Source organism: Brachyistius frenatus, unplaced genomic scaffold, assembly GCF_029030835.1.
Source record: "Brachyistius frenatus isolate BFR_SWC_R1_liver_20210118 unplaced genomic scaffold, ASM2903083v1 Contig_12, whole genome shotgun sequence".
Classification (NCBI taxonomy): Eukaryota; Metazoa; Chordata; class Actinopteri; family Embiotocidae; genus Brachyistius; species Brachyistius frenatus.
This window is the reverse complement of record NW_027210611.1, coordinates 2680705-2699642: the sequence shown is the minus strand read 5'-3', so window position 1 is coordinate 2699642 and position 18938 is coordinate 2680705. Positions and strand designations below refer to the sequence as shown.

Genomic DNA, 18938 nt, shown 5'->3' with positions numbered 1-18938 from the left:
TCTCCTAAATTAATGTTTACAGCCAATGTAATGCTACTGTATGTCTCAGGCATGTATAGTTCTCAGATTTTATTCGGAATTGCCCACCCATGATTACATCAGGTCTGAAACTATTAATAAACAGTCATAACCAGTTTCACAGTCATCTTTAATAAACTACACAGCAAACATTGTCAGTACAAGATCTGTTATCTTGCATTTATTACTGTACACTTTATATGTGAGTGATTGCTTGTGTGGACAATTTGGTTATGCTCTAATTTTTTTTTTTTTATAAATCTTTAAATCCAAAGTTTTGTACAAAGTAGTTTGTGCGTTTTTATGAATTTCTAAAATTGGATTGTTTTTTTTATAATTATTTATTTCGTGTTATGTACATATTAGTAAGTAAAAGTATATATTTGCAGAAATACTTTTTTTTTTTAAACAGTGTTGTGACTTGTAACGCTGTAGCCTTTTTACCTCATCTGTTTTTTTCACTGACTGCACACAGGTGTTGTTTGTCCCACTGCCTGTAGTAGATTTCTAAAAGTTAACTCTGTAACACCAAAATAAAATGACATAAACAACCAAACTCTTCGTTTGTTTTTGACAACTGAACTTTACATGTGATTTAAAAAGAAAAAAAAGAAATGTTGACTTTTGAGAATCATGAGGGTCAAGAAGCCCACGGATAGGTCAGGCCACTGACCAGGAAACTCAGACACTGCTGACCTAAAGGGCGACCCCTGGATACAGAGAATGTTAGATGTCTAAAATGTGGGCATAAATGTTGAACTTGAATCTGACTGAAAAGCATAATGCAAATAAGTAAATATTTTTGTCCTGTGTCTACAGGCACCAAAGACCTGAAAGAAACTGTCAACTTAAGATTTTGGTTATCTACAAGAGCAACTTTGCAGTTTGGTTTTGGATGATAAAAGTAAAATAAATATAACATGCAACCTTTTAAAGCTATAACTTTGCTAGAATGTTTTCCAAAAAAGAACACAAATGTGTGAAAAAGATATCTTCTTTTACTTTTAGTAAATCATGTGTTTGGTAGGAGTGATAAATGCTAAATAGATATGTCAGATTCAGCTTTGGAAGGGTGTAAAGTAAAGTTGCTGCAGAGGGGAATCTAGTGATGCTCTGCAAAGGCTTGTAATAATATCGAAAAATCACAGCATGTTCTGAAAACTTGAATGCATCAAACATGTTTCTTGTGCAGAATTTGCAAAAATACTCTCAGGTTGAGCAGAATGGCAATGCCACAATGTATGTGGAATTTTTATTAGTTCCTGGTTGCAGATCACATATGGAGTTAGCATTTTTGTGTACAGTACTTAGTTTTGACTGTTTGTGGTGGAAATTTTTTCATGATCTTTCCTCGCAGGAACTCTTGCCTTATTTTTCCCTGAAACATGAGGCTGAATTAAGAGACATGTAGAGCAGGGGTGTCAAACATACGGCCCACCGGATGACTTTGCTAAGTGTGAAAATTACAGAAAGACATAAATTGCATTTCTATGAGAATATGGAGGTTTATGAGTACAAACGTTTTATTTATTTTTTTAATCGATCCAGTAATTGCTTCAAAAACAGCGTAAATGCGACGTCTGCTCCGGAGGCAGAAGCGCTAGGTGCCACAGACAGCCGCGCTCGCTGCTCGCTTTGTGACGTCACAAAGCGAGGGAATCTGCAGAGGAGAGCCGGGGCAGATAAACAGTGGGCTGATGTCTGAGTTTTTGGTCTTTATGTTTCTAGTTTATTGTAGAAAGACCTTAAAATCGGGTTTATCATCCAAAAACCTTCACCAATGATTTAAACATAGAGAAATATTGTCGTTATGTATGCGTTATTATGCTATGATTTTACTGGTCTGGCCCACTTGAGATCAAAGTGGGCAGTATGTGGCCCCTTAACTAAAATGAGTTTGACACCCCTGATGTAGAGGATATGTAGACTTGAAAAAAAAACCTGTTTATGTCATGAACATTTTGTCTCAACATTTCGTTTCAGGTAATATTATGGGCTTATATAATATGCTTATATTTTGAAAGTGGACAGTCACGGTGACAGGTGAAAGAGGAGAATAATGTTCAGCAAAGTGAAACAAAGGTCTTTGGCCCAAACTGACAGAGAATAGACATAGCAAATGACCAAACTGTCAATAAAATGGCACTTTGCACACAAGAAAAGTTTGAATTATTTTTATGTACATCTGTATAATGTCTTGTAAACAAATTTAAATTTTCTCTTATTTTGACTATATTTCACAAAACTTTTTTAACGAACAGGCAAATGAATGATGTAGTTTTAAATCCAAAAGGCCACTGAATTAGCCAAAGATCCTGTCTGCACAATAAAAAGACAAAAAAACCGTCTCAACTTCCTGCAGACAATATAGGTGCATTCCAATGATTTTTTTTTTTTTTTTTTTTTTTTTTTTAAGCACAGAATGGAAACTCTAATCACAGTCACATACCTAGTATATGAATGCGCTGTCAGTCATGAACACTAGTAGATTTAGGACATAATGCCCAAACATGGGCAATGGATTTGTCATGGGACGAGAGAAGAAAAAATACGGCTGGACTAATAATTTGATTCCTTTGAGCGGCTGCAGAGGCCAGCTGTGCTTTTTGAGAAACAATAATAACAGAGGAAAAAAAATCGTAGTGATGAGAGTTAAGAAATAGATGGAGCTTTGTCAAAGAGAAAGACCTGATCTCAAGATAGATTAGGGGCTGGGTGTGAATAGAGCCCACCAGTGCTACAGCTCAGCCGCTGGACCCCTGATAGTCTTTGAGCCCTGCAACAATGTCACCACCAGAGGCCAGGTCTCACTGCTATCTAACCCCATTATCACACAGAAAGATTGATACACACCCCCTCCAGAGTGGAAGCACCACTAAAAGTGATACCCTTCCGCTCTCATTCATGTGGATTCATTAGTCTGCCCACCCCCACATCAAACTATATTTTAAGCTGTCTGCCACAGTTTGTCCAACGAGTAGAACTCATTACTTGGGTGCACTCATTCTCCTAGACATTCATAAAAATGCTGCGGCATTTAAACTCTGCCTCATGATGGGAAATGAATAAAGACGTGTTGAAGACTCTGTTGTGTATAAACTCCTGGGAGCCAGCCAGATTCAGGTTTGGTTTAGTGACTGGGAGGGTGTCAGCAGCTCATTCCACACCTCGACCTTTGACATTTTTCACACCATCTGAAAGGGTGAAAACAAGTACAAAACATGAAACAGATCACAGGATGGACGGAAACTCCGGCCCTGCAGCAACGCTGTGTTTCAGCAGAAGGAAATGGGCCCTTCCCTTCAGCCAGACCCTCCTCGCAGCTTTGTCACCCAAGTGAGATGAACATTGTTAGCAGATAGTTGCCAGAGGAGGCTGCAGCAGCTACAGTGAGAGAGATGGCATCCTGACTGTGAGAACTTTGATGCGACCAGACTGCAAGTGGCACCACCCAATAACCATATAAATAGGAGACAATGGTCCTAATTACAATCAGTGTCCTCTTCCTTAATTTGATGTCCCAAGTTTCACCCTGACATTCACTACAGACCACTGCATGCATAAAAAAAAGAAAAAAAAGAAGCTATGTTGCCGTGGAACAGAGCGGAGCGACATATACATGGTGGAGTGGTGCAAAGGCCCACAGTTACATGACACAATGCAAATACTCCCACAGAAGTCACACTTTGGTTACAGCCAGCTACAGTCTCACTCTTCCTGAAGCCTTTTGATGTTCCAACAAGAAAATCCTTGATACCAAAACACAAGCAGCAATGATTATTGGTACGTGGCATGCTCAATTTGATGTTTAATCCTTGTGGAAAAGGCAGATTTCAATCCAAGATGATCTATAGCAATTAAACACTTGAACCTGAAATGTTTTTGAAGAAAGATTGTAGCTTTAAAGAATTCTCAAAGCTCCTCTTTATAGGTCACACACCCCAAAGGTGACAGGACAAAACTGAACTACAGAGACGCAGTGCAGTGTGTGGGCACTTCATTATGTAACTGACTTTGAAGCCAGTCTTTTGATGTCTGTGTTCTTCTGTCTGATCTTCTGTCAGATCGCTCAGAAACATGCAACACATTAGTGTGTCCAGATGTAGAACAGAAGGTGAAACACTACAGGGAAAAACATAATATTTTGGTCAGTTTTAAACTTCTTGGGCTATTTTGCTTCCATAATATGTTGTCTCTCAGACTAGTGGAAGGAAAACATAAAAAAATAAACATGTAGGTGTTTATTTTACTACAACTTGTCTATTTGCCTCTGTAGATTTCTCCTAAATACACTAAAAGTTAGCATAAATAAAATGTTATATAAATCAGGCTATAAATAATGTATGAGCAACCCCCTCGGAGAAAACCTTCCGAATATAGAAGGGAATAAAACTGGGAAGTTTGGTCTTTGCAAGTGCTACTGAAGGAGAGATATCTGGTTCAGAATATGAGGGAAAAAAACAAATTTTACAATAGATCTTAAACTGTCATCGTCTAATTTGAGAAACCTGGGATTAATGTATTTGAGTCACAAATTAAAATTGTTTCATCTCACCAAAGGATGTAAAAATGATGTTATTTTGCCTTGTTAGTCCTCTATTTTTATGGCGTGTAAGCGATGATCTTTCTCACTTCTGTTTTTAAATAAATACATTCTGACAGCACTCACACCTTATCCCACACTTTAGCCACAATTCTAACTAAAGATTTACCAATGTGTTGTTTATCACACAGTAATAATCCTTTTTTTTTTTTGTTGCCACTTTTGGAGAAACATAAGAGTCACTACACAAGCAAAACAGTTTTCTACAGATAATTGTTTCACAGATACAGATGAAACCCTTCTCTCTTTACATTAATAGCCGTGTTGAAACATCCTTACATCTGCAGCAATCACGGCAGCATGTTTTCTCTTTTACAGCCGGAGGAGTAGAACGTGTAAAGTACGTCACCTGCCCTGAATGAGGATGATGCGTTATCTGAAAGATTTCTAAAGAGCGCAGCCATCATGAGAAGAGATGTGACACCTGTAAAGCAGCCTTATCCCCTTTTGAAGTGCCTGTTTGTATTGTTGAAGCCAACAAAGGATTTTTGCCACCTCTGTACTTACGAGAGAACATTAGTCAAGCTGAGGAGATAACAAGGGGGAGGGGGATATGGGACACATACTAATACACACTCTGCAGGTGTGTGTTTCTATGAGAGCACATTTGATGACTGCACTGCCTGCTCTGACTCTTCAGTGCACAGTCTCAGAGGAGCCCCATGTATTCAGGTATGCTGCTGTAAGATGTGGTCTGGTAGTGGTGGCGGTGGTGGTAATGTGTGCAGAGCCTGGAGGTTGACGAGGGGTCATCCTCCAGATCAATGTGGGGGGTTGGGGTGGCAGAGAGAAGGGGGGAGGTAGACATGATCACTCATTAGTCACCCTTTCACCTCTCTGTAGGTCAAAGGAGTTTAGCAGGTAGGATGAGAATGCATGCATCTCCAGCAGCAGTTTTAGTGCATTTTTTACTGTGATTATACTTTCTATTGTTTTGTTGAGTTTGTATTCAAGTTTCATTCCTTTAGTCCAATTTGGTGCTGCTGCAACAGCTGGAAAAGACTGATCTAATCTTATCTTTTCTTATATGATCTTTTTGTCCATATTTCTTGTGGGAAAATGAATCCTGTTTTTCTTCACTTATTCTATACAGTTATAAATCTGTCATTTAAAACAATGAAATTGTCTCTGTCATATTTATTTGTGCACTGGTACCAAAGACAGAACAGACTTTAGCTTTTTTAGGGCCCCAAGTATTGTGCTAGTCTTAACTAGTTATGAAGTGTGTCCAAGATTAAATCAAGTTAAACTGAAAATGTAGAGGAGGGATTAATTATTATACAACTATTTATTGCTTTTATCTTAAACACGGGAGAAATACTGTCAATCTCTGACAATTAATTATTCCGACCCCAAAGAAAAGGATTAGAGATTGAAATTTGTATCCAAAAGCAATTATTTCTTGTCAACATAGTCAATAATTCAATATAGATATTGTTGTTTATGCATTTTTCTGTTTATATTGTGCGATGACAGCTTATTGAAGGAAATTACGGAAAATAATGAAAGGGTCTCAACGCAGCCCAGGATTTACAGTCAGTGGTCAAAAGACACTTTTCCATTTCCGGTACCAGCTCGGCTTAACCGTACTTGCATCTAGGTTCCAAGCAAGCTGAGCTGATATTAAGAGGTGACGTGACAACACTGCAGAACACTGATCGATCAGAGAGAATCATCATAATCACTGTGTTGAACATACGCAACAGAGACCATCCTGCACAGACCTGCCATTGCTAACTATAGCAGTCGCAAATGTTTTTATTCACTGGTCAACTTGATTAATGACGAGCCGCAAAACCAAAACTCTGTTTAGTTACTGACAAAAAGGTCGAGATCGTCTGTGTCTCAGGTTAAAGATGACATCGCAGTAGTTTCACATAGCATGGCTATTGTGAAAACACTGCATTGAGGGGCAGTGGAAACGGAAACGATATAGGTACCTGGTCACAAAAGTGAGTTGAGTTCAGTAGAGTAGAGCCGGTAACGGCAGTGGAAATGGGCATCGAATGTTAATGCAACCATCACATAAGCATTAAGATGGTTGTTAAATAGGTAATTGCTGTAAGCGTCTCTTGGTTAACAGAGCAGGGTCAAGTTAAAAACCGCTTACGCTCGGCTCTCTGTAAGTTGTGTTTCTGTACATGTGCCACAAAAGTCTTTGAGTAACTTGATGCAAATCCAGGTTTCATTAAAGAAAACCTTAATGGCTTTGTGGTTGCAACTAATAATGCAAGTAACAGAAACTGTATGTAAGTTAATTAACATAATAAGCGCTCACAAACAGCCTCCATTTCCCTGCTTTATTACTATTTCCCATTTGGCTTCCTTACACCTTTCCATACAGTAGCTCAACTATCACTATCAAAATCAGGTTAATTGAAATCATAATTGTAAATGATTTCATGAATTAGTGTATTACAAATTTGTGTTTTAATTCCTCTAAATCTATTTAAGACACTTGATGCTCAGTTTTAAGGTGAACAAATTTGAGCTCGTAGCAGTTGGAGGGTAAAATGATTTAAAAAGTCCAAATCTATCTGCATTATGTGGACATGTCCCGAGTAAGTGAGATTGGGTATATCAATTACAAGGTGACTGGCAGGGGAGAGGAGAGGGGTTATCATTAGCAGGGACTGGCGCTGGCCTCTGGTAGTTCCAGTAATTACCTCACAAAGGGTGGTGCTTGCCTTCCCACTGCTTTTCCCACACTGCACTGCAGGCTCAGAATTCCTGTCGGCCCCAGACCTGCAATCTCCTCGGTTTTAGACAGCAAATTACTGACAAGTCCCATTCTTCACAGCACTGTAATTGCTTTTTAGTGCTGTTTTTATTGAGGCAACCCCAACCCCCTCGTCCTTCCCTCAATAAAGCTATGTCAGGGAGGGGGCGAAGGGTTAATATAGATGACATTAGTCCCTAATTGGAAGGTCTCGAACCTCAGGAAAGTTTCATACAACTCCTGTCATTTTTTTTACGATCTTGTCTTGCATGTCTTCACTGCACATAGTTTTTCTGTTTTATATCGATTTTATAGCAATGTTTTCTGTGAAATTTGAAGATAATGAGTTCCACATTTGTTCTGAAGATACATACAAACTTCTGTAATAAAGCATCTGTGAGTGTTTGCTGCACAGAAGTGATATTATTAAGGCTCCTTACATCCCATACAAAGAGGCACTGAGCATCTTGGCTACTCTACGACTTAAATCACTTCATGTTGTCTTTCCCACCCCTGTGCATTACTCTCTCAATCTATTACTTTGTGGAAATCATTAGTCTCCATGTCAATACAAGCTCCAAGCAGAGAAAACATCTCATTATGGGACTTAAAGAGATCCGTAGCATTCTTGGCTCTGTCAAGCTGTTCTTCCTTTCTTCAGTATAGTTACTTTCCATTCACCGAGAGGACAAATTCTCTACGTTCCAATGCCGGACAACCAAACAGTTGCCATTTGAAATGAGAAAAAGAAAGAATGGAAAATGGCTGAGGGATTAGAGGATCTAAACAGGATAAAGGGACAGGAGATTCTTGGTGTGATTCAGTTTAGTTTGAAAGATGGAGGGTCTTAACAAGGATTTGAGACTTTAGAATTCATTGTGCCATTATTTCCATCCTGTGCAGTTTCGGCTAAATTGTTGGCCATTTTGTGGCCTTACAAGCCCACAGTTCTTTACATCTTTACAAGCAAGTGTACACACAATATTTAAAAGTACTTTGACAGAATCTGTTAATTATCCCTTTATTCGGATTGTTTAATATGTGTATGTTTACAGATTTGTTCTAAACACAAATGCAGAGATGCAAAATACGATTTGCTGATAAACTTTTCAAAAGGCTTTTTCCATTCAACTAGTAACTTTCTAAGGTGTTTATACCCCTTGAAATGTTATAATAGCCATTATTTATGCCTTAAATAGAAACCAAAGAATTCAGAGATGATTACATACAGTTTAAAGGCCCAAAAGAGATCCACTTTTATCCTTTTTTCTGTCTATGCATCCAATGCAACTGCATCTGGGCTTGGAGGAGCAGCAAAGTGCCCAAGGGGTACAACCGGCAATTGACTCGGGCAGCAACCTAATTCGCCTGTGCCCCTGTGTGTCCATCTCCCTGTCAGTCTGAGCAGGTTGACACCTCTGACCCTGTCAAGAGTGTCAAATAGCTTGTCAAAGGTCTTCAGTGAAGTACAATGACAAGCCCTCTAATGCATTACCACACGAGTGCCAGCCAGAAATGAGAGGCTGTATCTTTCCAGCCTCGAGGCAGACAGGTGCACTGTCGAGCAACACACACACCAAATATACACACACACACACACACACACACACACACACACACACACACACACACACACACACACACACACACACACACACACACACACACACACACACACACACACACACACACACACACACACACACACAAGGAAGCCCTCTCTTTCAAAACAATGACCAGACAAATAACCTAATTTACTCTGGAAAAAAACAAAATGTGATGAGAAAAGAGGACGTATCAGTTGTCAGAATTATTAATTGTTTCATATGATCTGACACTGTGATGCCAATGCTTGCATGCAAAGATCAAAATGTCTCCAAATTCATTATTCAGTTAGTTAAGGATTATGTTTGAGGGGGTTACATAACTGAGGGAGATCAGTTGTCAGTAGCAATAAAAAACACTATCTGGACCACCTTGGGAGCATGTTAGACCTGTCACCATGAGGCCCCTCTAAAGGGCCCACAGGGCCACTTACAACCAACCTGTCAATGTCACAGATGCCTGAATGCTGCAGAAATAAGTTAAGACCGTGTTACAAATCATTTAACATCAACGTGACTAGATAAAAATCCTCAATTCCAAATCTGGACACTACCTTGGTTTTGATGCCACAGGTTTTGGTTGTTGCTGGTTGCCCTTAAGGCCTTGCTACAACATGCTGTGCATTCCAGCCAATTATCTACACCAAGGTGCAACAGGTTCACACTTTAATCTTTGATACCTCCTCCATTGGGATATAGCTGGATTTAAAACTGGGAACAGGGGTGGGACAACCCTGAAAAACTTGTGTACATAGCAAACATGAATCAACTTCAAACCCTGTTTGCACTGAGGGAAACAAGAAAGTCTTTCAAAGAAATGCCTTTATCCTCACTATTGTTTCATCTTGCAATGGCTCGTCATTGCCCACGAGGATGCTTGAAGCAAGTTTCAAAGACAAGAACAGCAGATGTAGCCTCAAATATTACCAGTCATTATTTCACAGGTAGCAATCCTGGTCAATGTAGGTCATGAGGGTGCTGAGAAGAAATGGACCATGGTAACATCACGTACAACCAAGTCATCGTTTACCAGAAAATCCAGTTTCCTGGCATGGACTTTGTGTTCCATGGTACCCTTACACCTTGCCAGTATACCCATATCCTGCAAGCCAGCGATTCCCATTCTTAATACAACTCCCCTCCCACACCAGAGGGCCCCATGTCCTTTCTGAGGAAGTGCGTCTTTAAAGAGCTTGTCTTAACCATCTGTCACGGATGTTCTAGGACATCTCCCCTCGACACCATTGGCTCCCACATTGGAAATGAAAACCAATATTCGAATGACAACATATCACAAATGCTCTCTTCAGGGTCCAATTTTCAATCCAAACACACTCAACACACACCTCTGTTTCAAAAACTGCCGTCAAAATATTCGAAAACAATCTTCATCTAATAATGAGTCAATATTGAATCGAATACTTCCGTATGTACCCAGGGCGGAGTGCAAAATGTTATGTAAATCCCCTTAACGACCTTTTCAGGCCGTCGACAATCACCATACAAAGGTGACTGGCAGGCGACACCAGTGCACATTTATCCTTTTGCCCTGGCCTGTCTCTCTCTGTAGCGCCCCCTACTGTGAGAGGCGTGGGGTACGGTGCCCAGTGGCACTTGTTGCCAATGGAAGAAGCCAGCATGGACCCTCTCATGGCAACGATGCAGGTCGTTGTAATAATGTTTGGTTTGTTTCTTGCTTCACACCTCCTTTGGGATTTTGCCCGACCTATAATCCAGTACATGAGACGCAGAGGGAGGCATCCCATGCCTGTCCATCCGAGTTCCAGCCTTGCTTAGCCCAAACCCACTCCTTTGTACGACTCACACAGCAGTCTATTGGTTGCCCCAGGGACATTTCATAATGTGCACCTATTATCACGATTATTATGATTACTAAAACCCGACAACACAAACCCCAAATCCAAAATACGTTATTTAGCTTGATGTGCAAGCTCACGAAACTGCAGACAACACGTTTCTTAAACAAAAAACATATGCATATTCACACATTCTTTTTCGCTGCCTCTGTCTCACACACACACACACACACACACACACACACACACACACACACACACACACACACACACACACACACACACACACACACACACCAGCAGTTCCCAAGCCCTTTACTGAGAGTTTTTATCCTTGCTAGGCCTTGTCTCAGAGGGGAGTCAGGCCCCTACTGAGATCCTTACCCACTTCCTACTGCAAAGCCTGTTTTGCCCCTTGGCAGTCTCTTTCCATTCATAAACTATAGACGAGCTTTGCTTTCTGTCTCATGAGCCATACATTTACTTTGGTTTGGGCATGACTGATTCAGGGATTTAGACAACGGTTCACAGGTAATGATGTAGTCCATATTTTCATCCGAGAAATTTTTATTTTTAACCAGAGCGGGGGCCACTTCTTTGAAAATCTCCTCAGTTCTACTGTAGCTGGCCCCTTGGAGGCCGTGGCCCCCAGGTGGGGATAAGTATTCTGGAGACACATTCAACAAGAATAAAAGAGGGATTTTTTTTTTTTTCTTTTTTGTTATTTAAAAAAAAAGAAGATGTCTAAATGTGTGTCTGTGTACGCGCGTTTGTGCACGTGTGGGAAAAAGTTGTCAAGCGTTTACAAAAGCGGTGTCATCAAAATTTGTTTGCGTGTTTGTGTGTGCGCTTACAGGGGGTGTGTGTGGTATATACACCCCCTACTGTCCTTTTTCCTAGCGTCTGTCCACACATCACAACTGTCACTATCCAGTGAGATATGAAGCCGAAAAGGAGAAAGAAGGGGAGCTGTTTAAATGGATATTACCGCTGGGTTTGCCTGTGGAGTACGGTGGATTCAGCTTTAACTCTAGGACCTTTACTGTACCTTCGCTTCACTACATGGTATGTTGTAAATGCATATTATGATAATGTCAACCAATAAAGCCTTCTTTTTTTTTTAAGTTAAAATCCCTGTAGATTAAAGAATAGGTCAATTATATTCTGATTTTTATGTTTTGAGATTATTTCTGCCTCATATATCTCATTTAAATTCAAAATGTTCATCTTTGAAGCAAACAATGACAAATTATCTACAGAAGTTTACAGACAATATTGTTTTCAGTCTGAAGGTATGATTTTCCAGCAGAGGGATTATTTTAGAGTGCAAATCTGTGAATTGGCTAAGACACGCTACAGAAGATACAGCAGTTATAAAATATTAATTTTGACAGGTTTCATTACAAGTGTTGGCCCTTATCTGTTATGTCAGACCTCAACACCTGCACCTGTGCTGTGATTCTGTGCAAAGAGGAGACTGGGGTCTGACTTTTAGAAGGTTTCAGGAGTATGGTGGAGGACCAAATAAATTTAAAAAAAACTTTATGGCTACTTTTTACTTCTTATCTTCTCGAACTGTACTTTTAAAATGCCAGTTTTTGTGGACTGAGCTGGAATAGTTTTGCAGGGAAAAAAATGCAGAACTGTGCACAGTTAAAGTCTTTGTTCTCCGCTGTTTCTGTGATTTAAGTCTGCTGGCGGATATTGGTCCATCTGCTACTGGTAGAAAAGGAAAGTCATTGACATAGATGCTCAACAGCGCCAGTGTTTACCTTGGATTTGAAGGATATGTTTTGCTTGTTTTTAAGATAATAAATAGGGGCATCCTGGTATGTCATTAGTTATCAATATTTCAAATGTATGTGCTTCAGATAATCAGAATGACAATGCAGTGGGAGAATGAAATGCTTTGTTATACTTTCTAAACCCGTGTACGAGAGAGACTTGGACAAACCTCTAATTTACTCATCTTCACAAACTACAGATAAAAACAGACCGTGCTGGCATTCATTCAAGACACATCCACAACATAATGAGCATTGCTACAATTATAACAAACATAACTCCAAAATGAAACTTTCTCTAGAACAAAGAAAACCAGACTGATCTTTATTTTCTGTTTTATCATCATTTTAACTTGAGTTTTGAAAAGATTTGATAACATTGTAGAATATTTTCATATCAGAGAAAACTATGTCATTTAAAACGAGAGAATCGAGGATACTCGAAGATGTTTTGAGGACTTTGAAATCTTTGGTTCATAAACAATGTCCTTTTTTTGAGGTCATCACTTCACAGTATGTTTTCTAAAACTGAAAAAGTTGCGTCTTTGCAATATGCTCTTTCGGTTAAAATTAAAAAAAAAAAAAAAAAAAAAAATCACTAAACAAGAAGGAAGAGAAACGAAGAGTGTGCTTAAAGAAAAAAAAAGTTCCGCTGCATTGATTTCAGATGTGCACCATTTGCATATCGAGAAATGACTAAAACTAGACAAAAAAGACAACAGAACTTTGCTGAATGACTCTGAGTCAAGTGTGTGAATCTAAACAATTGCTATGGGTGTAAACACTGTCCACAAACTTAACAAAGACAGCAGTTGCTGTGAAAATATGCTGAAAGCGATTTCTCAGGCATTCAGCAGGGCAAAACCACAAATTATGGTCGCAGAGAGAGAAGGCATTATGAGCCTTTACTGTGTGGTCCATCACACTTCTCCCCTCCTGCTGTTCTCTTCTGGCCTTCTCCCCTCCTGCTGCCCCCTCTGCTGGGGTTAGCAGGCATAGTTGACCCTGGTTAAAATTCAACTGTCCTAACAATAACACGGTGAGAGTTTTCCTTTATGACCGGGTGATAGATAAAAAAAAAGAAAGAAGAGACAGTGGCAAAGTTTGAAAACACAAATACCCTAACAGACTAAAATTTAAATTGTACAGTGGGACAGTCTACGGCTCGTCACCAGGATGCCCCTGTAGCGTCTTGGAGAGTAACGAGAATAAAACTGGTAAATTGGTTCATAATAGGCCTCAGATATAAAAACTCTATTAGAGATGAGAGTTTTTTTTTTTAAACATATATATGTAATATATCAATATAACATTAAATCATTTTGTATATTACACACATATATATGTATGTATGTATGTATATATAATATATATGAGTTTTAATATATATGACACATTTTTAAAAACTGTTTTATGGTGTAATTTCATGATCTTGCAAATCCCCTTGTGTTATAAATGCTGTCATACTATTTGTGGCATGAGTTTACTTATACAGTTTTTAAACCCGTCTGTGAATGGTTTGTGCTGAGACAGATATACAGATAGATAGAAGGAAATTACTGTGTAAATAGGACTTGTTTATGTATCTATTCATGTTTCTCGTAGATCATTACATACAAATTGCTGCTTTTTTAATCAATGATTTGCTTTAATTAAGGATACTGTTACTAGATGCTGTACTGTCGAAAAATATATTATATTTTCAACAACGAACAATTATGACGTGGTAATAAGACTGTTTATAAATGCTTAATAGAAAGATTAAACCAATGTAACGATACTAAAGAATGGAGCCTGTCAGCTGTAATGATCCCTTCGGCCACAGGGGGCGACTCCTCCCAGCCCGATGATCCCGGAAGTTTTGTTTGGCCTCTGACGTGTCACATTGTCGCCATTTTCTTGAGGAAGGAAACGCCTTGAGGGGAGGAAACAACTGAGTAAGTGTGTAAGAAAGACTAAACCGAAGCCTTTGTAGAGCAATTTTAGCAATATCCGATTGCAGTCGAATGTAAAGCTAAATATTTGCAAGCCAAATCATATAGTGTGTGTGTGTGATTGCGCTTAGGATCGTCAGAGAAACAATATGACTTGCAGCTAAGAGCTAACTTTAGCGGTGAGCTAACGTATCAGAGCCGACCAATCTGACCCTTTCCTGGTATTTCCTTATATATATATTTTTTTTAACTCGCGTCGACAAGTCCGGTGTATTTAGTTGGCGTGGAAAAAAAACAATAAATATTAACTCTGCGAATAACTGCTAAACATCTGTAGTAGTTAGCACCTCACCATAGCCAGCTAACGCCGGTGTTTGTTTACGTAGTCGGACAACTTTTAGCAGCCTGACACCCTAAATGTCAAAGTGCTCCAGTGAGCCGCCTCCGGTCTTCAATTGCGAAATTACCGGGGTCCAAACATGTTTTCTAACTGAGGAGGGCACCTCCACTGATACAGGCTCACGACTTGGTTAGTCCTGCAGGGTAGCGTCAGCCTCTCTCTCGGGTCCCCTTCGGTTTCAATAAAAAAAATAAAAAATTGGGGGGGGCAACTTGTCTGCACACCATCTAAAATATTGGGGTGTTTAAAAAAAACAAAAAAAAACGTTTAGGGGCACCACAAGTGTCCGTTTGAGATGTGTGAGATGAGCCCAGACTAATGCATGACTGCATACAGTAATCACAAACTTGTGACAAGCAGGAGCAAACGATGCTGTTCGTTGGGTGTGTTGGATATCATCTGTATGGGTGACAGAAAGTAGAAGACAATTCTAATTATTTATTTAGCCCATACTAGCTTTATGCATTAATTAGTAGAGGAATTAAAAAAAAACAAAAAAAAAACAACAACTTCATCACTGCAGGTGGAGGATTTCCTTGTCTCTGGTTGAAATCCTGACAAGAGTTACGTACATATGTTGTGTGATCAACAAGGCTGTATGTGAATCTGTGTTAGAGACCAAAATTAAACGAGATGACTAAAGAATAAAATGAGGGCTTATTGCAGGATTATGACACTGGCCTATAGTTGTAAATATAATTAATTGCTCACAATCTTGGGGTCAATTTTTGTTTTTATGGGTATTTTTGCTCTTTTTCCCCCAAAAATACCCGACACTATTTTCCCTCTTCTCATTATACATAGTATGTAGCATAGAATAGGTATAAAGGTAATTGTCAAAACAAATCCCTGAAGGCTGTTTAAAACACTTACTATTGTTCTGAAGGTATCTCTATAACCAGGATAATTTATTCTTCCAGATCTCAAGACACCTTAGGTTAGGTTAGGTTAGGTTAGGTAGTTACTTACTTACTTTATTAATCCCCGAAGGGATTTTTTTTTTCGCTACAGCAGCATACAGAAGCAATAAGATAATAATAGAAAAGCAATAAAATAGCAGTAAAAAATATAAAATATAAAATGCACAGTATATACAGTACAGTATATATCTATATATATATTATATATATCCCTGAGGATTCTGTGAATATAAACAGCACCATGAACACAGGATCTTATAAACAATTTGATTTTCTTAAAACTGTACAGTGTACAAGCACGGTTTGCAACTTTTCAACTAAAAATTACGATGAAGACATTTCTGGATCATGTTTCCAAATTCAACTTTTAGATGTTTTTCCTCGAGGTTAACATTTTATCACCGATGCAGGGATCTGCATGACGGTACTTTAAATACCTCAGATCCAGCTTGCTAGTAGGTGGAGAAAATAACTATCTTTAGGGATGAGTCACTCAGATAGCATGTAAATGATTTGTCATCTCGACAGCATCTAGAAAATCTAACACCAAGTGGGGCTTTGAAGGGGTTCCATTTAATATATCTGCTGATTATTATCTAGATGCTTAAATTAATTAATTGGCCAGAAAATGTGAGAAAATAGTAAAACCTGCAGAATCCCATCTTCAAGTAGCGTGTTTTGTGCGATCAACAAACAAAATGATCTTCAGTTTACTGTCATGTAAGACAAAAGACGAGCAGCACGTTTTCACGTTTGAGAAGTTGGAACAAAGACATGTTTGGCCATTTTCTTTAAAAAAATTACTTCAATGAAAAACAAATGATCAGATTTGTTGCAGATTATTTTTCCATCTCGTGACCAATTGATTGGCTAATTGTTTTAGCTCTACTATAAATTCTGCTCATCAGCAACACGCCTGACAACTGATCTGTTTCTCTACAGGTTTTTGGGGTTTGTTCAAGTGTTTTTTGTCAGAAGTTGGTTCCCATCAGCAGTCGCCATGGGGAATATGTTTGCAGGGCTCTTTAAAATGTTCGGGAAGAAGGAGATGAGGATACTCATGGTGGGTCTGGATGCTGCTGGAAAAACAACTATTTTGTACAAGCTTAAACTTGGAGAGATTGTGACTACAATTCCCACAATAGGTGAGTCAAGCATTGTGTTTTACATCACACAGAATAGGACATGCTGTCTCCTGTTCTTACTGGGAATTTAAAGTTTGTTTTTAGTGTAATTATTTGTTTCCCTCCCCCCCAGGTTTTAATGTGGAGACAGTAGAGTACAAGAACATCAGTTTCACAGTGTGGGATGTTGGTGGTCAAGACAAAATCCGACCGCTGTGGCGTCATTACTTCCAGAACACACAGGGTACCTTTTCCTTAACGCCTGACAAAATAATTACTCTAGAAATTACTGCTCATATTTCAAATATACACTCATTTGTCTTCCCTTTGTTTTTGCTCCAGGTCTCATCTTTGTTGTGGACAGTAACGACAGAGAGCGATGTACTGAGGCTCGTGAAGAGCTCCTGAGAATGTTGGCAGAGGACGAGCTGCGTGACGCTGTGCTATTAGTGTTTGCCAACAAACAGGTACGTCATAAAAGGCTTTGATATAAGCAGGCATACATCACAATAACCATTTTTTTCTGTTGGCCGGCTCGATCTGTAATGTTTTCTCACCGCTTGTTTTCAGGACCTTCCAAACGCCATGAATGCAGCAGAACTCACAGACAAGATGAGTCTCCACTCCCTGCGCAACAGACACTGGTACATCCAGGCAACCTGTGCCACCACTGGAGACGGTCTCTATGAAGGACTCGATTGGTTGTCTAATCAGCTTAAGAACCATTAATAATCACAGCATTTAAGTAACTAATCCACTCCACCCGATCTCCGACCTTGCTTTTTACTCTTAAGGTGTCGTAAAACCGAGTTACCCTGTACTGGAAGCTGCCCTCACCTCAGCTGTTATTATCAAACAGACAGACCAGTGGTGGAGGGGATCAGTTCTTGTAAAGCTGTTGTTTTTTTTTCTTATTATTTTATGTAACTGTAAATATATTTGGTAACGGGGCAGCTTATTGCACTCTTTAAAATCCTACCGTGGTTTGTTGCTCTGTCTGGCTGTCAGGCAGCCTGGTGTGCATCGAATAAGAAAAGTGAGGCGAGGAATCAAACCAGCACATGTTGGCCCCCAGACCTCAATGCGACTTATCTGGTCACAAGTACTGTAAGGAGTGAACAACGAGCGGCGTTTCATTTTTAAAAACTGAATTACACACTGATGCACTACTTGCAGCTACGATGGTAACTTTTACCGGTGACAACATGCACCAGCCCCCTCGACGTACCATTTAGTAAACACTGGCATCGACTATTTTTTTCCCTCTGTACTGACATCACAGTGTCTCTGAACACTTACCAGCCTTTGTTAGAAAGTATGAGAGCTTAAATTGAGAAATGTTGCAGTGATCTCACATCTACCTGCGCCATTGTAGTTGGGGAGACAGAGTCTGCATTGGATCTTCGTATTTTAGCGTCTCAGGTTGATCATGTGCTGCCTTTGTTGTGCCCTACTTGTTAGCGAACCTGCATGATGTGGTCTGTTGGTCTTTAAGGGCATGCATATCTACTGGGTGTTTACATCATTAGGCAGCAGAGAAACTATTATCCCACTAAGTACTTATTTCCACAGCCCTACACTGTTTAAGTTTTGTGTGTGTGTACAGTGAACTAAGGAGCTGCTGAGAGTCCTCACTGAAGGCTCTAACAAGTCATGCCTTTTTTAATTCTACTTAATCTAGGAGGTGGCATTTCGATGGCAATACATTATCAGCTACATCTTCTCCATAGTGCCAGTATTTCTTCCTTTGCAGCACATTGTCCTTGCGGTAAACAGGAGGTCATACGAATGCCTTTTTATCCAAGACACGTTGCCTCTTATTTCTAAGATTTGTTTCTAAATGGTGTGGGTGTTATTTCTTCTGGGTGCATTAAACATTTTTTGATTTATAGTTGCATAAATGTTCTATTAACCCCTTAAGTTTGTCTGTTTTTTTATGTGATGCTTTTGTTTTGTGAGGGAAAAATAAGCACTGTAATTAAAGTGACTGGATACAAAATGTTTCAGCAACTGAT

At 39.3% G+C, this 18938-nt stretch overlaps 1 protein-coding gene across 2 annotated transcripts; it reads left to right on the top strand.

The window, feature by feature from the left end:
- Positions 1–11680: 11680 nt before the first annotated feature.
- Positions 11681–18922, top strand: arf1 (ADP-ribosylation factor 1). Of its 2 annotated transcripts, none has more exons than XM_069692206.1 (5): positions 11681–11826; positions 16742–16944; positions 17057–17167; positions 17266–17390; positions 17494–18922. In XM_069692206.1, exons 1-5 carry the CDS (start codon positions 11702–11704, stop codon positions 17650–17652), a joined length of 723 nt encoding a protein of 240 aa, XP_069548307.1. In that variant the 5' UTR covers positions 11681–11701; the 3' UTR covers positions 17653–18922. The 2 variants fall into 2 exon arrangements, with proteins under 2 accessions (XP_069548307.1, XP_069548308.1); XM_069692207.1 differs by lacking the exon at positions 11681–11826 and adding an exon at positions 14378–14482.
- The last annotated feature ends 16 nt before the right edge of the window (positions 18923–18938 follow it).